Source organism: Mirounga angustirostris, unplaced genomic scaffold, assembly GCF_029215605.1.
Source record: "Mirounga angustirostris isolate CCGP_5_RB_7025 unplaced genomic scaffold, mMirAng1.0.hap1 SCAF_2, whole genome shotgun sequence".
Classification (NCBI taxonomy): domain Eukaryota; kingdom Metazoa; phylum Chordata; class Mammalia; order Carnivora; family Phocidae; genus Mirounga; species Mirounga angustirostris.
Window position 1 is genome coordinate 124,016,684 of NW_026991710.1, and position 19,125 is coordinate 124,035,808.

Sequence of the window (19,125 nt, forward strand, 5' to 3'; positions counted from 1 at the left end):
TGATATCCTGAAAAAATTGTAATAACTTGGATATTTTAAGTTTTTAGTTCCTAATTGTAATGTCTGTTTTGGACCAAGTCCAATCTATATCTGTAGTTCCAAGTTAATTTTGAGTCAAGTCACCCTGGCCATGCCTCTTCAACTATTCTATGCAAGGCACCATGAAAGCTATTAAAAACAAAAACCAAGATTGACCTAGTATCTTTCCATGTCTCTGTGTATTTGGGAAGAGAAGGTAGAACACAGGGCTGAAAATCATGAGGTTGGATGTGTTTTTAGAAAGGTAATGTAGACAGTATGTAACATCTCCAGATAGGTTGTGTGTGGAAATTGCCTTTAACGTGGTTAATTAGGAATATTCACATTGAGTGGGGGAAAAATACATAACTAATCTGATGTCAGGTCAAGCATTCAGATTTTGATTTTGGGAATTGCGAATAAGAGATTATGGGCTTGTTTTATTTTTTTTTGTTTTTAAGAGGAATTAATTATGAGTCACATTCAGAGAAAGGAAATATCACTGTGGGCTGGTGGTAGAAAAGGTGGGATTTTTATCTGGTTTTGAAGGTCCGGATGGGACTTCATTTTGCTCACCATTGAATCTCGGGCAGCTAGAACAGTATTTGGCACATATTTGATGAATAAATACTTGACAGTGGAGTAATTTGTGAAGCAAAGGGAAAGAACGTTTCTGTCAGACGGGACCTCTGCCTCAGGAGGGAATGAATTTGGTTACTTGTGGGTGATAGTCTGGGGTCTGCTCTGATGAAGATGAATATTCCACAGTAAATGTGGGTAGGTGAGGTAGGGCCCATTGTGGATATTTATGTGTTTATGCCTTCCCTACTTGTTCTGGAATCGAGACTTGATCTGATGGTTTACTCTTAAGTGGGGATGAAAGAGAACTTAGATAATCAAGAGAACTTAGAAAAATAAAAAGAAAAAATGATGATGTTCTGAATGAATTATGGTCGTGTGTGCTTTCCTGTAAGGATACCGTAATAAATGTGTGTGTATAAAATTGAAGACTGTGTTGAAGGAGCAGAGATTAGTCTGAAGTTTGAAGAAATTGTGTACACTGACCTATTGAATTTGGAAAGTGACAGAGAGGAAGTCAAAGAAAATTTCAAAATTCTAATGCTTGGTGATTAGCCATAGTGACTCCTTTGACTGAAAGGGGAAAATGTGGAAGAGAATCCGGAGAGACTGTGATAAACCCACTCATGGGACTTGGCGTATTGATTGGTTTATATTCTTCAAATATATTTATTTGTTGTCTTTTATAGGACACGTGTGTGTTCATAGATATAAAGTATGTTCCAATTTTCTTAATTTTAAGGACATTGTAATAAGAAACAATATCCTACATGATGTGCATGCGTGTGTGTGTGTGTGTTTTACGGGCTGTTTCCAAGCTGCTTTGATAAGAGGTTTATTTAAATTTCATCTTAAAAAAGTGGAAACTGCGTTGAGTAGGATCAATTCCCCCTTGCGCCTTTCATTATGCATTAGCAATTAACTCAGCTTCTCTCAGGTTGATGAATTTGAACTTGATCAATTATCTGATAGTAATTACCAGCACAGAGTGATGATTATTGCTGAGGTAACATTCTTATTTCATTTCTCTATGTATTTTAGGCCCTTCTCAAAGGCGCATGTTTGTTTGACTGCAGAATATGACTTGCTCTTTTGGCTTCTGGCACTGAGGTCAAACTATTTTAGGTTTCTTAAATAGAGGAGTATTGAGAAAAAAATCCTCTGGTATTTTAAACTCTCCGGACATGGCCTTGTGGCCTCTAGGGGGAGGAAGGAATGAAGCCCAGTCTTTTCTCTTGTAGCAGGCTCAAACTCTGATTTTTGTGTTTCTTGACAATTTCCTTTCCTTTTTATCAACTCCTGGCAGGGCTGACCTGAATTTTTCTCTCTCTTGGAGTCCGTGAGCTTCCCCATCAGGAAGATGCCTCTCTGCTGCTTTGGTTCTTTAGCATTCAAAACGTCTTTAGAACAGACATGTGTAGACTGAAAGGCTAGTCTTTGCTCTTCTGGTTCTTTGAGATAATTGAGAGAGAAGGTGTATGTGTTTGCTTGGACTACCATGGTGAAGTACCACAGACTGGGTGGCTTAAACAATAGAAATTTATTTTCTCAGAATGCTTGGGGCTAGAAACCTGAGGTCCATGTGTCAGCAGGGTTGGTTTCTTTTAAGGGCCCCTCTCCTTGGTTTGTGGGTGACTGTCTTCTCCCTGTGTCTTCACACCGTCTTCTCTCTGTGTGTGTGTCCCAACTTCTTATAGGAACATTGGTCATACTGGTTTAGGGTCTACCCTAATGACTTAATTTTAACTTAATTACCTCTTTTAAAGACTTTATTTCCAAACAGTCAAATTCTGAGGTAGTGAGGGTTATGGATTTTGGAGGGACACAAAATTTTGCATATAATAGATAAGTAGGACATTTGAGAAGCTTAAAAAATGATTAAGGAGAAATAAATGAAAGGCAAAAAGAGAAAAGGAAAATAAAGACTTGTTTTTTTACAAGGAATAATAAGCGCTTTTATGTGTGTGGTGTGTAAGAATTGACAGTACATGTGTTAATACCGTCTCAGTATCCTCCCACCATAACACAAGGTGCAAGATGCTATCCTTGATCTCAGATACCTCATCGAGACTCAGAGAAATCTCCGGTCTCTCTGCCCAAGGTCTCAGGGTTGAGGAGTGACTGAGCTTTGACCTGAATCCAGCCCTTCAGAATCTGTCTGGTATTCTATTCATCACCCATGCAGGGAGGCAAAAAGAAAGTAAGCCCCCTTGGGCAAATTCCAGGGCCTTTTGGATGGTGTTTTGTTTTGGAAACTTGGAGGATTGGAGGCATCATCTTCCTTTCAGCCAGTTGTGTTCTTGTTAGCTTTAACATTGGTAGTGCAGACCATAAACATAGGCAACAAGCTGTAACTCTCTTGAGAAATAAAGATAAGTCTTGTTTTTTTGAAAGTCATTATTTTATTATGAAAGGTTGCAAGCATAAAAACAGTAGAGAGAGTGGTACAGTGAACTCTCTTGTATTCCTATTACTCAGGCTCAACAATTATAAAGATTTTACTAAAATTGCTTCATCTATCCCTTCTTTGCTCTTAAAGCAAATCTTAGATAGGTTTCTTTCACTCTTTTCGGTATGTACCTTAAAAAAATAGGGATATTTTCTGACCTAATCTTAATGTCACTCAGAGTTTCCAGATTGCCTCAAAAGTGCCCTTTTATAAGTTGGTTTATTCAAATCAGAATCCAAACGTGCCATGTATTCGATATACTAAATTATGTTCGACAGTATATTTTCTTGCCTTTACTTCTTGTCTGTTGTGCAAAGAGATATTTTGTTTCCCCGGCTCTGCAGAGAGAGAATGCTGTGATTTGGTTCATTTTGATGTATACTTTGTAGAAATGTTCCTTGGAAGTTTCAGAGCTCCTCACTGGACAGGGCATGTAACAGCTCTTAAAAACAAAAACAGTTCTGCCTTAGTTTTGAATGCAGTTTCCAGGGTCTTAAAGAATCATCCAAATAACAATTTCTTTCTGTGTCCTAATTAACACCATGTTATTTTTAAAAGGCTAAAACTTTTCAAGAAAAAAGTCAAGAATAAGTAAACATAATAAACACGAAAGTTACAATGCATCTTTACAGAGTGCATTGGTACACATGAGTACTACTTAAGGAACTTCTTTCATTAACATTGACTCATTACATTTTGTCCACATGGAACGTTGTTTTTATGAGATTATTTTCCAACCATAACTCATGAATACCAAGCTGCTAAAACAAGTTGGTAAACACTTGCTTTTGTCGAACGTTATTTTTATAGTCAACAGGAATGCTGCTAATGTGAGTTAGCAAAGATTCTGAATGCAATTGTTTGTTCCCAGCTTTTAAAATATGACAGTCTTGTATTTTGCTAACACTTTGTCTCTTCCAATAGGTATAAATGACCAAGGATTGTACAGAGTTGTGGGGGTGAGTTCAAAGGTCCAGAGACTTCTGAGTATGTTGATGGGTATGCCTCTTTTCTAATCATTTTCCATGCATTATTTGTTTATGTTCATTGACTTCACCACTTAATATTTCATAGTAATGTACAGCATACTTGTGAATCCATTCTGTTCTTCTACTGCCTAGATGAGCTTTCTCCTGAGCAGAGCTAGCTGATGCAGAGAAGTAGATTAGTGTTTGCCTCAGCCCAGATTATCCACTCCCTCTTTACTGATTAAGAAATGGTGGTGGTGGTGGGGGGTGGTGGAAAAAGAATGCAGGCTCATGGGTGAATGTCTTCTTGCCCTGGCTTCTCAGAGGAAAGAAGCAGCCAGGCCTCTGCGATTTGCATGGCTTCCAAATTGCCTGTCCAGAGTCTTGACAGTACATTTGGTTGGACAAGACCACTGGGACTCACTCATTTTTATGTTGCTTCCAAAACTGTCACTTGACAGCAAGGATCTGATTTTCCGGGATTCATTGGTATTCACAGTGGCTTGTTTGTAGTTTGCACCAGGCTCTTCTCCAGAACCATGCATGCTCCATCTGTGCTGATAACACAGTGTTCTTTGGCATCGCAGACTAGAGGAAGCCAGAAAGCGAATTCATTTCATTACCCCAGACATTACGTGAATGACAAAGCGCTTTTACATTACACGCTGCTGTCATCTCAGTGCCACCTGTAAGGGGCCCCACTTCCCTCCCCACCCCAAAGCAGGCTGCCTCTTTTTTTTTTTTTTTCATTTTTTTATTCTTATGTTAATCCCCATACATTACAACATTAGTTTTAGATGAAGTGTTCCATGATTCATTGTTTGTGCACAACACCCAGTGCTCCATGCAGAATGTGCCCTCCTCAATACCCACCACCAGGCTAACCCATCCTCCCACCTCCCTCCCCTCTAGAACCCTGTTTGTTTTTCAGAGTCCATTGTCTCTCATGGTTCGTCTACAACAGGCTGCCTCTTGAGGAGTGATAACTCATCAGGCTGGAGGGCCTGCATGTCAAACCAGTCTGTCATTTTGACCTTGCTAAATATTAATTAACTTGATATCTCACTTTAATTAATCAATATTAACAATGCCCTCAGGTATGCTGTCAATGCATTTAAACCTGCCTGCATCTGAAAGCATTGTAGGGAAGATTCAGTTTTCGGAAGCATAAACCAAGATGAATAAAATCAGCTGATGTGTTGCAGATAGGATTGCTTGTTTGGCTGTATTTGAATTAAGGATTTAATAAGAATAACCTTTTTTTTTTTTTTTAGCTATTAACCACAGGAAAAATTGCCCGTCATCAGTTGGAGAGCTGTCTTAGAATACATTCGCTTTCATGAGCTGTTTTCATTTTCTGCCTCTCTGGTTTAACTTGGGTGTGCAATTTTGGCAGTCAGATTTTCCTTTTTACCATTAGTGGGCTCTAAATTAAATAGACTCGGGTTGCCAGTGGTTCAGTAGCAGCTGGAAGAGTTTAATGGGACTCCAGCATCTGCTTTTAGTTAATTTTAAAATTAGAAACACTTCTCTCATTTCCAAGAGATGGTGTAATAATGATTAGAATTGGAAGACTCTGTTGGCATCAGAAAGGGATATACGCAAACAATGAATCGTGGATCACTACATCAAAAACTAATGATGTATTGTATGGTGACTAACAAAATAAAATTTAAAAAATAAATAAAATAAAAAAATAAAAATAAAACAAAAAAGAAAGGGATATTTTGGCTGAAAGGCACACTTGGGCAGCAAATTGGTCAGAAGGATCCTAGCATTATTTTTATTATCTTCATGTTCACGTCCAAGGGAAGCTCAAACCAGGGTGTCTCCGTGGTCACACCAAAGTGTTAAGCTGTCTCAAAAGTTGTTCTTAATCTCATAAAATCCCACTTGATCTGCATCCCTGAACAAGGTGGTAGTTTGCTGTGCTCATGGGAAATGTCTCAAAATAATCCTGAACCGGCAAGGTGTTTTAAAATACCTAAACCCTCAAAAATTCATGACCTGGAAAATGGTTTTCACTTTCCATGAGACTCAGAGCAGCGAAGTCGGGGATACAAGCATGATACAACCTGATTTCAGTTACTGACAAAGGAAATGCTGTGTTTTCCCAAGAAGTATTTATCCAGGAAGTTGAAGAATTGATGAGAGTGTTAGCTCCTTATTAAAGGAGGGTGGGGTGGGGTGGGCGCTACACAGCAGAAATTATTTTACTTAATCCATAATAATTCCTAGTATGAATTTAAAATGGCCAGTCACAAACCTTGGATTTTTATTAGGATTAATCCACTTTCTTGTTACTTTGTTACCAACTCAAACTTAAGCTCTTAACAGAATAGATTTATTCGCTGTGCTCTAATTTAAAATTCCCTTAAGATACCTCTTTCCATAAAAAAAAAAAAAAATCTCTTTCCGTCCATCCTGATTCACTAAGTGTTCACAACAAATAATTTATACCTCTTCCCCCCCCCCCAAAAAAAAGATTTTAGAGTTTCTGTGTATTGTATATACCCTGTCCCCTGGACGTTCTTTGTTTCCATCTTTTCTCACCTCCCTGTGTTCTAGGGTTCTATATCTTAAAGAGAAAAAAAAAATTGGATGAGTCTGCCAGATTTTTAGCTTTGCTCTTTTAAACCAATCCATAATTCCTCCCCTCTAGAGGAGTTAGTTCTGATGATTTTGCCTTATTGTGGTACTAGGTAGTTTTTTTTTTTTTAAGTTACCATTTCTCTAGGTAGTGTTTATTTCAAATTTGAATTTTTCAAAGTGCAGTTTGTGTGTAATGGTTTTGTTCTTTGTAGAGATGAGAAATCATCTAATTTTTTAGTATCTAAGGAAAAATTCCAAGGCATTTACTATTTTTTGACAAGAACTTCCATTTACTTGGTTTCTTTAGTTCTTGAGAGCTAATTATTTACTTGGATATTTTTCTGTTATTGCCATTTTTATGTAACACATTTGTATATTGTTTGTTTGAAATGTTTTAAGTATTTAAGTACGCTTGCATAAATGTGATAATTTCTAAAGAAAGGGTGCATGTTTAGTATCTTGCATGTTTTCTTCACTTGTGTTGTTTTTTGGTGTGTTTTCACCCCTGGTATTTAAGATTAAAATAAAAAATGTTTCTCTCCATTCTTCTCCTCTCCCATCTCCTCTCTGCCCCCCCCTTTTCCTCCACCCCGTTCTTCTCTTTTCTCCTCTGCCAACAAGAAATACTAATGATAGTTGACCATACAAAGTCCTCTAAATAGACCTGTCATCTCTACTCCTCCAGGTCAGGTCATGGTGATGGGAGTTGTTTGTCTTCTTAGTCGTCTTCCATTCTGGGAGCAGAAGATAGAGGTCTGCTAGCTTTTCCTGGACCAAGCTTCTTAAGTTTCCAAAAAAAAAAAAAAAGCCCAAGTGAGCAATTGTCTTTGTTCGCTTTTCAGGTGTTTTTCTTTCCTTCCCCTTTTGCTCTAACAGAGGGCATGCATAGGCATAGTTTTGTAAAAGTTGTTTGTTTGTTTGTTTAAATAGAAACTTGGAGCACTTGGGGAGGGAAGGGAGAAATATCAGATGAGGTGTCTTTGGGTGAGTCATGGATTTTTTAGTAAATGGGGTGAGAATATAACAGATTAATTACAATAGTATTGGTAGGTTAGAACTAAGATGGGTTAGAATTGTCATTATTCTTCCCACCTCCCCACTGAAGAATGAAAACATCAGAGCAGGGTGGGGGAATTGTGAGAAAAATGTGGTGGTAGCTTATGTGTGTTGGTGAATTTGGTGGTTATTTCTAAATTTAACTTGCAAAACAGGCTGGATGATTTTATTTTTAGACACAAGCATAGAAAACAAGAAATAAAACTAATTTAGAAGTTTTACTTTAAAAAATACTACCTTGTTTATTTGTAGGACAGCTTTTTTTATATGGATTGGGGGGAAAAATTAATGTAGGTGAAAAATTCTGATTTTGATTATAAAGAATATTCTCAAAATTCATTCCATCAGCGTGCTCTGTCAAGTACTTTAAAGTGGGGCCCAAGTCAATATTCAGAAGGGTGTCAGCACTTTGTATTTAGGTGGGGCTGAAAATTTCCAGTTTCAAAAAAAACAGAACACTGGTTACATAATTATGAAACATTAGCCCAAATAAAAAGTCGACTATTTGTATCTGTGCTTGTTAGTTTAGAGTTTTAACTAATCCATAAGAGTGTTGTCCCTTGGTCAGAAGGGAAGCAAAATTCCTTCCTTGTTTACAGTAGAACATATATTCTGATTGAACACTCAAATGCATTTTTAAGTTTGAATCCCAAATAAGTTACTAGCAAATTTGCCTGGTCCCAGTGCATCCACTGATTGTAAAGAACTGCTAGGGATGATTGAGTTATTTGAAAACAGTGAAAATTTAATAGAGGATTAGTACCATAGGCCCTATGTAGTCATTAGCTTCTGATACGACAGCTACTTTTTATTCCATGAATTCAAAGGATGGCTTATTTTTCCATAGAAAGAATATTATTCTCAAAATATAGACCGATTATTTGGTAGAAAGATAAAAATAAAAGATTTCCTTTAGAAGCCTCCTGATTTTAAAATGCTGATTTGCCGGTAGCAAGTTGATTGAAAATGTTATCTGACTTGTATGTTAAAATGAGATTTAAATAATTGATTTAATGAGAGAGAGAATATTCAGTTACTGAAGTAATTGGTTGGCAAAGCCTTTAGAACAGAATTATTTAGTCCTAGTTATAAAGGATTGCACCTTTAATCAGGGTGCTTAATTTGATTTCTTGAATGTATCTGTGGCTTGTCTGACAAGCCCAGTAACAAATGAGTTCTGAATTGTAGGAACTGATCAAAATGTAATCAGTGTCAATTGCCATTGTTGTAGTTTATTGCATGTTGCTGTCAGTTGCTGTAATCAAGAACTGTTGAAGTGCTTTAAAAAGTCTCCAGACTTTTGAGTAATTGACTTCATATGTATGATGTTATGGCTGTGGAAGAATCATTACTTCCTGTTTTATTTTCAGAAAGTTTGAGAATAACGTTGAGTTGCCATCTATCCTTCCTCCTGCCCAAGCCCAAAGCTTTTTCAGTGGCAAGCCTGACTGACTGCAGTGGTCCCGCTCTGACAGGCTTTTCTTTTTAGTGCCTTTCAAGAGGAACTAACTAACAAGATTTTCCTCCCCTATATAGACAAATACATAGTTAAGGGAGGAAAAAAAGTCTGAAACGACTTGTTTTCTTGGGACTTGGTTGAAACAGCATTCTAGAGTGAGGGAGAAATAAAATCTCTTCCAGGAATGTCTGATTTTTTTCCTTTGGATGATGGGAGTAGAGAAAACCAGGCAAGTTTTGTCGATTGTTTAATATCATTCATCATAACCCATTTGCTGCCCCCTCCTTTTGAGTAGGAACCGCCTCTGAACGCTTATACTTTTAGTGACTCAGCTGTGGTAATTGCCTACTTATTTAAACAATTTATGGGAATCTGTACACATTCCTGTTTTACTTTGCTGCTCTTCAGAGTTGAGAGCGTTTACTTGATCTCCATGGTACAGGCGAAAACCTGAAGTTCGGACAGGTTTAGAACTGACTTGGTTTGGGTGGTGTAGCCCCTCAGGGTGGTGGCGGGGATTTAAGCCCAGGTTTGTGATAACATGCTGCCCACCTCTCCTCCTCCCCCGGTGCCGAGCCAACAGCCGGGTATAGTAGCCCAGCCTTGGAAGGATTAAAGGTCCTCCCCTACCCAGAGTGCTTGCCTTTCCCTTTTGCACCATCCTTTCCTTTTATTTCGACCAAAGACTCACTTTGTCCTTTTCAGAATTTACTACCTCCCTTCCCCTCCCGTTTATTTGTTTGTTTAAGCCACACATCTTTTTCTACCGAGTTTGTTGGCTATCTGAAAGGGCATTTGGAAGGAACACATCATTAACACTTTTAGGACAAAGAAAACTAGTTTTATTCAGAATGAATGTCAGAAGTGTTGCACGGAGGCTTCTGATAAGTATTTCTTAGACAAGCTTACAAATTGTGATGTTAATGTGAAAGTTGAGTTTAAATGTATGTGTCACCCTATTGCTATTTTGATGGATCATGTATTAATCTTCAGAAAGGTATATGTTGAGTACAGGTCTTAGAAGCATGGGACCAAGCTTACTGTCCCTTCTTCCCACTGACTTGCTGCCATCTTGCCCTTAACAGTGCTGTTTCCCTTGTCATAACACAGTGTGATGACTGTAATGTCACCTGAGACGTGGTAAAATACGTAGACACTGCAAATGCCACATGCTCTAAGCCATGGCTACCGAGTAGTGTCTTTAATAATAGTAATAACTGTCAGCATCGCCGTCATCGTGCCCACATATGCTTTGAGTTGTGACTATTGAAATGCCCCACTCTGTCCAGGTCTTCCCTCCTCCCAGCCCCATCTTATCCTGTTCCTTTGATTTCCACTACAGATCTTCTGAAGTTGCTTAGGAATGTCTAATAATAGGACACAGCTTATACTAGAAGAAACTGTGTATGTTTTTATAAGAAATCCTGGAATTAATTATTTGTGGTTTGGCCATTTAAAAGTGGAAGCTTTGTGAGCCAGTCAAGGGGGCCGTTGAATGTTCCGGGTTTTAATTACTGTTTTCTTGCTTACTTACTCACTAGATGTAAAAACATGCAATGAGGTGGACCTGGAGAATTCTGTAGATTGGGAAGTGAAGACAATAACAAGTGCCCTAAAACAGTACTTGAGGTAAGCTCCTCTCAGTGACAGAACGGAAGCGTGTGCTCTTGGGCATCTAACACATGGCGGATGCCGACTCTGCCCAGAGATCTCAGTCGTCGAGTTAAACCTTATGAAAAAGGGGGACATTTAGGAGGGATCTGTGTCTTCAAAAGTGTGGCAAGTAGTAGCTGAATGTCAGTTGTTAGGTAAATTGCAACAGAATTGGAATGGATTTGGTTTTTGAAATAGATGTCTATTGTAGATGTGAGTTTTAGGAGTTAAGTGTTATGAAATAGGAAGAAGGCTATTTATTGAATTCATTGACTCTTTTAGGCGGAGATGAAGATTTTTTTCGTTTAAATTTAAACCATTGAACCTAGAGGCTTATAACGATAACACATAAATACAAAGCTATTTGAAAGGAAGTTCACTTGAGATTTTAAGATAAACTGAAGTCTTGCATTTATTATAGGAGATATTTAGGACCAGAGTTAGACTAGGGCTCAGCATCTCTATGGGGCATTACCCTTTTTATAAAAAAGAATTTAATGATAAAAAGCTTGAGATTAGATGAAGAACAATACCGCGAGAGGGGAAAAAAGAAGTAAAAGAATGGAAAAAGGATGACGACCATAATTCCTGTGCTGTGGTGCCCCTATGGAGGACTTTGATTTTTGTGTGGCAGACAAATGACAGTGCTTCCCCAGGACTGATTCTTGGTCACCAGCACAGAGGATTGTGTTTCAGGTATATATTATTTGGGTTCGAATGAGGACATAAAATGAACTGCTATTATATATTTTAAGCAATTCATCTATTTGAAAAATTCCAGGTCTGTAAAACCAGAGAGGTTAGTATACTGAATCCTCATGGCTCTACTACCCCGTGTCTACAGTTATCAACATCCTACCCTTCTTGTTTCTGCAATCCCCCTACCTGCTACTTCTTTTGGATAATATTTGAAAGATTTTCTAAAACATCATATTGCTGCACCCATAAATACTTAAGTATATGTCTATAAAAAGGTAAAGACTTAAGAAAAAAAGACAATATAGAAAGACAAAGAGAATACAATGATCATACCCAACAAAATTAATATCATCCAGTACTGAATCCATGTTTGATTTTTTTTACTGATTTTTTTTTTCCAAAAGGTCTTTTCATATTTATTTAAATTCCTGTAGGGTTTGAATAATGTCAACACATTTTATATGTTTTAAGTCACTTTTAATCTGCACAGTCCCCTGCCTCTGCACAGCTTTCTTCTCCCTCAGCATTTCTGTTTGTTTATAAACCTAGCTCATTTTTATTTTTTTGTTCTTATTTTTTTAAGGATTTATTTATTTATTTTAGAGGAGGGGTGAGGGGCAGGGCAGAAGGAAAGGGAGAGAGAGAGTCTTAAGCAGACTCCGCACAGCACGAAGCCCAATGTGGGGCTCGATCTCACAACTCTGAGATCATGACCTGAGCTGAAACCAAGAGTCCTATGCTCAATTGACCATACTCCACAGGTCCCAACCTGGGTCGTTTTTAAGTATAATTTTCCATATTTTAGATATGGCAGTTTGTGTCATGGTGTCATTTAACGTGTTTCTCTAGTCATCATATTTCCTGTAAACAGTTAAATCTATAGAATTCATTAGATTCAGATTAGGTTTTTTAAAAATTGATTTATTCCAAGAATATCATAGTGGTGTTATATTCTTCCTGTAATATATCAGGAGGCCTGTTACCTGTTTGTCCCACTTTTTCATTTCTTTTCTTTTTTTCCCAAGATTTATTCATTTTAGAGAGGGAGAGAGCTGAGAGAGAGCGCAAGCATGGGGAGGGGCAGAGGGAGAATCTCAAGCAGACTCCCTGCTGAACGTGGGGCCCGACATGGGGCTCAACCTCACAACCCTGAGATCATGACCTGAGCCCAAATCAAGAGTCGGACATCCCAACTGACTGAGCCACTCTGGTGCCCGGTTGTCCCATTTTTTAATGAGATTAAAACTTAGCAGTGGGTTTAGATGTGTATTACCTATTTTTGAGTATTTTATTTAAGCAAGGTATTTTTAACCACTGTTTAAAAATTTTTTTCTTAAACTCTGAAGTACATTATTGTCCCTAGTTGATAAAAGGATAAGATTACTGCTAAATCTATGTGTTAATGTCTCCCTAACTGATAGTGACTAACTGGTTTGGATGAGAATTACGGACAAAATGAATTTCCTTAGGTCCCACCTGGGGATTAGAATGTAAGCTTCCTAAAGATAGGCATCTTGTGTGTCTTGTTCATTGCAGTATCTCCAGCATCTAGAGCTGTACCTGTCACCAGGATATAGGGCTTCTCAACTGGGGAAATTTTGCATCCCCCCAGGAGATACATGGCAATGTCTGGAAGTATTGTTGGTTGTCACGATTGCTGGAAAGGAGGTGCTACTTGGCATGTAATGGGGGGGAGGCCAGTGATGGGCTGCTAAACATCCAGGAGGTTACCCATGATTGCTCCCAAATGTACAGAATGTTAGTAGTGCTGAGATTGAGAAAGCCCGTAAGAGATGGATGAAGGAAAGAATGGGAGAGGGATATAAAAATACAATGAACTGCATATGTTAACTTGAGAAAAGGGTGCTGCCACTCTAGGAGGTAGCTTTAAACTCCTTTTACTCTTTGACTAATACAGTTAAAGGGATTGACCAAAGTGACTCAGTTATTGGTGGGAAACTAAAGGCAAAAATCCAGCTGTTTTATAATGAATTGCATGAGGTTTTTGTTTGTTTGTTTTGTTTTTTTAACCCTGTTCCACATGGTTCTTTTTTTCCTGGTGGGGTAAGTAGTTTAATAAACTTAGAGGATCTTTTTATTGAGTACCGTACATAAAATTTCTTTTTAGTTCTTGATACTTTCTGAAGCTAGTCCCTTATCGCTCCTAGTCTTATGTTGCTTTGTCTGCCTTTTTCTCTCATTACATTGCTTTATCCTTTTGAATTCTGCTTTTAAGCAAACATTGCCTACAGAACAACATTATGAGATGCTATTATTATATAACTTCATTCCTAACAATATACGCAGTCTGCCTGAATGTGATAAAGTGATTATCATAAAATGGCAGATGCCTTGGGAGATTTTGAAAGTTAGGTTGCTGTTCTTTCCCCTGTGTTATTTTTAGCAACTAAAAATGCAGTAATTAGGATTTAAGTAATACTTTCTCTGGTGATGCACCAAATGGGAGAAAAGGGAATTTTTATTTTGGCTATCTGGTTATGGCCTGAGCCTGTGCATTTCTTTCAGTACAAGAGGTAATACCGTGTGTTGGTCAAGAGCATGGTTGGAGCCAGCCTGCGTGGGTTGGAATCCCAGCTTTGTCACCTAAGGTACCATAGCACAAAGTTGAATATAGCTTTTCTCACCAAAAAAGCTGTTGCTCTTGAATTCTTCTCACTGCAAATAACCCAGCCATCTTATTGGTTGGGAGGTTGGAGGTGTAAGAAGGAAGTAGCCAAACCCCTAAAACACTTGAAGGGTAAAGATGTGCAGCAGATAGATGTATGGCATCTCCGTTTTTCTTCTCCTGACTTGAGGCAAAAATTCTTTACTTTAGTGTTTTAGAGGGCTGAATACCAGTTCCCTGATTGATTACCTATCTATTCATACCATAATTTTGATTTCCAGCAATGTGTTCATTACAATGGTTTCCCATTGTGAGGGGACAAATGAGCTATTTTGTGAGGTTTTTCGTAAACTGATTTGAGCTAGAAGAAACTTTTAAAGCCTGGAAATTGGAATGGAACTTTTCGGGAAGAAAATGCCAGCTTAGATAAATATTATGATTTATACTCATAGACAGTTCCCAAGGGGTGGCAAAGAGAGGTAGCTTGAAACATGTTGGATGGCAAGTTGAGAGACAGAGTAACTCGGTAGAATACATTTTGTATGGGGAACTTGTCATCTTTATCACTGCTTCCCTCCCATCAACAATATTTAATACTTACTATTTATGCTATGTTGACTAGCAGACAAATGGCAATGGGAGATGCAGCTCGTAGAAGGTATTTCGATGCAAATTCATTTTTATTGGGAAAGAAATGCTCTCTATGGCTTTTCTAAGTGTTCTCTACCACCCTCCTCACCCCAGTTTTCTTTTCAGGACTGTTTAGCTTTCCTTCTGTGCCAAGTCATCATTTTCCTTCCTTGCCATTTTTCACACATTTTGAAATAAAAAACTCCTAAGGTTTACTTCTTTTTATTTAGGCTGTGGGATAATTGATTTTGTTTTTTTTTTTAAATGAGAGCGTAGGAGATGAAGGGGAGGGAGAAAGGAAATAAGAAACAGCTTTTCTTCACTAGGGCTTTAAGTTTTAGTTGACGTGCCTATGGTTGTCATTGTGATTGTGTGTGTATGTGTGAATGTGTGTGTGTGTGTACTGTAGTATCCTAAGTTGTGTATAGGGAATATGACCTGTAAATATATTTTTGTATCTGTTTTAGTTTTTTTTTAAACAGCTTTAGTGAAGTGAAATTGACCTGTAATAAACAATATATTTTTTACATTGGGGTAAGTTTGACATGTGCATACACCTATAAAGCAGTGGCCATAATCAAGATAGTGAACCTAACCACTACCCCTCAAAGTTTCCTCATGCCCCTTAGGGATCCCCCTCTCCTACCCTTCCCTTTTACTCCCTCATTCCTAGGCAACCACTGGTCTGCTTTCTGTCACTGTACATTAATTTGCATTTCTTAAAATTTCATATAAATGGAATAGAAATATATCTTAAAAAAAAAATCTGGGTTTTTTCATTTAATTAGAGGTTCGTTTGTGCTGTAGTTTGTACCAGTAGCTCATTCCTTCTTGTTGCTAACCAGGGTTCCGTTGTGTGGATGCAGCACAGATTTTTTTTTTTTTTTTAAGATTTATTTGTTAGAGTCCGTGTGGGCGGGGGAGGAGCAGACAGAGAGGGAAAGAGAATCTCAAGCAGACTCCCCACTGAGCATGGAGCCTGATGTGGAGCTCGATCTCACGATGCCGAGACCATGACCTGAGCCGAAATCAAGAGTTGGACGCTTACCTGACTGAGCCACCCAGGCGCCCCTACACCACAGATGTTTTTAAAATCCATTCACCTCATGATGGATATTTGGGTTGTTTGTAGCTTCTGGCTATTACAAATAAAGATACCCAAATCCCTTCTGTACATATCTTTGAGTGAACAGGCTTATATTTCTCTTGGGTCAAGCCAAGGAGTGGAATGTCTGTCTACATTATATATTGGATGTATGTATAACATTTTGGGGAACTGATGAATATTTTTTTCAAAGTGGTTACATTTTTTTGCATTCTCACCCTAAATGTGCAAGAGTTCCATTTCCTCTGCATCCTTGCCAACTCTTGGTATGGTTAGTCTTTTTCATTTTAGCCATTCTAACAGGTGTATAGTGGTATCTCATGTGCTGTTAATTTTCACTTCCATGATGACTGATAAGCTTAAACTTTTCTATGTGCATATTTGCTATCTTCTTGGGTGAAATGTCTTTCATGGAATTAAAAAAACTAAACTGTTTCCTTATTGTATTTTGATAAGTTTTAATTGTATTTTGGATACAAGTCCTTCATCAGATACGTGCTTTGCAAATGTTTTCTTCAGTCTGTGACTTGCCTTTTCCTTCTCTTACTAGTGTCTTTCAAAAAGCATCAATTTTGATGAAGTTCTAGTTTATCAGTTCTCTTTTTTGAACTGTACTTTTGATGATGTATCAAGAAATCTTTCCCTCATCCAAAGTCACAAAGGTTTTCTTTTATATTTTCTTCTAGAAGTGTTTTAGTTTTAGGTTATACTCTTAGATCTATGATCTGTTTTGAGTTCATTTTTATGGAAGATATGAGATATGGATCCAAGTTTGCTTTTGAATATGAATGCCTAGTTATTCTAATACCATTTATGGGAAGAACTATCTTTTCTTCCCTGAATTACCTATTCAGATGATCATACAGTTTTTCTATTTTAGTTTGCTAGTGTGGCGAATTGTATTCATTTTGTTTTAATATTAAGGCAGTACCACATTTGTGTGATAAACCCAACTTGGTCATGATGTATTATCCTTTTACTTATCTTGTTGAATTTGAATCTTCTTCATTTTATTTCGGTTCCTTTGCTTATTTGGGGTTTAATTTACTCTTGTTTTTTTCTTCTGACTCTCCAAAATGGAAAGTGAAGTCATTGGTTTAAGACCTGTCTTCTTCTATAGGTGTTGAATGATACAAATTTACCCCTATATACTGCTTTACTAATAGCATCCCTTAAATTCTGATATGTTGTGTTTCATTTTCATTTTGTTCACAATACTTTCTAGGTTTCTCTTTCTTTGGGGTTTTCCACATATCTTTTTGTTATTGATTTTTAATTCAATTTTTATTGTAATCAGAGAAATAGCTGGTATAATTTAAACCCCTTTAAATTTATTGAGATTATTTGATGGCCTAAAATGTGGTTTATCTTGATAAGTGTTCCATGTGCACTGGAAAAGAATGTGTTTTCTGCTCCTTTTGGATGGGATATCATTTAGATGAGGGATATATCAATTAGGTAAAATTGGTTGATAGCTTTATTCGAGTCTTCTGTATCCTAACTGAATTTTTTGTCTACTTGTTCCATCAAGTTATTCAAACAGAGAAGTATTTAAATCACCAGCTATAGGTGTGGATTTGTCTGTTTCTTCTTATAGTTCCATCAATATTTGCTTCATTTATTTTGAAACTCCTGTTATTATTAGACACATTAACATTTAGAATTGTTATGTCTTGTTGATTAATTGTCCTCTTTATCGACATGAAATGAACTCCTTTATCCCTGCATTTTTTTCTTGGCTTTTGTATATGTCTTAAATTTTTTTTGTGTGTGTGTCTTTGATTTTTTTTTTCTTAAGCATTTGAAGAGGAATTTCTGGGTTACACAATTTAAACCTCTTAAAGATTTTTAATATCTTGCCAGATTGCCCTCCAGGAAGACTGTGCAGATTAATACTTGTCTAAGTATTCTTTAAGTGTTTTTACAGAGTTCAGAGATCGGGTCTTTTAAAATTTAAGATACATATAAAGATTGACTGAACTGTAGCACTCTTTGACCACAGGATAAAATACACTGCCATTCGTGTAATCTGTTTGGTAGAAGATTAAAATTATGTTGGGCATTTTTCACATTGTTATCAATTTTATTTCATATCTCTTTTATTGTTTCATAGGCATAAGCCAAAAATGGATATCATATTTCTGTAATAGAGATTTGTAAGGGGAGAGGATATCTTTGTTTAAAGTTTTTAATGTTTTTTTTGTAGCATCTTCAGTTAATATCCTAGAGATGATTTTCAAAACTATATGCTTATATTTGGTTGGTTAGAATGTTTGACTTTAAATAAGTTAGTATGTGGAAAGAAGTTTTATATATGAACTCCGATGTTTATAAAGGTATTTTCCAAGATTAAGTATGAAATTTTTAAAAAAGATTTTATTTATTTGAGAGAGAGAGCATGAGAGGGGGGAGGGTCAGAGGGAGAAGCAGACTCCCTGCCTAGCAGGGAGCCTGATGTGGGACTTGATCCCAGGACTCCAGGATCATGACCTGAGCCGAAGGCAGTCACTTAACCAACTGAGCCACCCAGGCGCCCCTAAATATGAAATATTATGTGATTAGATCTGATAAGGATTTGTGACTGCTTAAGCTTTGGTAGTGCCTGGTACAGGTAGTACTTAATAAAGTAATCCATATAAATCCAGATATTTATATATCTTTTTGATATGTAAAAAAATTTCCTAGGGAAAGTTTTACACATTAACTGAGAAATGCACATCGTATTTATAACCTTTTATAAAAAATGAACACAAAGAGCAGTGATCTGTTGGGATGTGTTTGGTAATTCTGGGCTGTCCTTTTCATACAGGAGTCTTCCAGAGCCTCTTATGACCTATGAACTACATGGAGATTTCATTGTTCCAGCCAGTAAGTATTATGTAGAGGCGTAGTGGTTGACAGAGTATTTAAAATTTCCAAAAAATCTCACTTAATGTTCTTGTAAATGTTAAAAATAGAAATCCCTTTAGAAGGTGTTTGGTCTCTTTCCTCTTTTAGAGGGTGAAAAAGAGTGAGAATTGATTAATTAATTCCCATTTATTTATTGCCTGCTGTATGCTAATCACTGGTAGATACTGGGTAGGTGGAGCCCTGAAAGGATTTCTGCCTTTAGGAGTCCATTCTCCAGCAAATATTGGGGCACACACGCCTCCCATTATCCCATAAAACAGAATAATGGCATGAGCAAAACGCTTTGGGAGCACAGAAGTATTTAACTTGCAGAAGGTTGGGGAAGATTAGCAGATTTGGAGAGATTAGCAGGTTGGAAATGGCTTCCCATAGAAAGATATT

At 37.3% G+C, this 19,125-nt stretch overlaps 1 protein-coding gene across 8 annotated transcripts in view; it reads left to right on the plus strand.

Moving 5' to 3' along the window:
* The window catches only part of ARHGAP10 (Rho GTPase activating protein 10), a 316,951-nt gene that overhangs the window by 178,196 nt on the left and 119,630 nt on the right, over nt 1–19,125 (plus strand). For all 8 annotated transcript variants that reach the window (XR_010409585.1, XR_010409584.1, XR_010409583.1 and 5 more), the window contains 3 exons: nt 3,971–4,045; nt 10,663–10,750; nt 18,644–18,702. Coding sequence is in view for 5 of the 8 variants with exons in the window: in XM_054508716.2 (XP_054364691.1) it covers nt 3,971–4,045; nt 10,663–10,750; nt 18,644–18,702 (222 nt within the window). In the remaining 3 variants the exon portion in view is untranslated. The remainder of the gene's footprint in view (nt 1–3,970; nt 4,046–10,662; nt 10,751–18,643; nt 18,703–19,125) is intronic.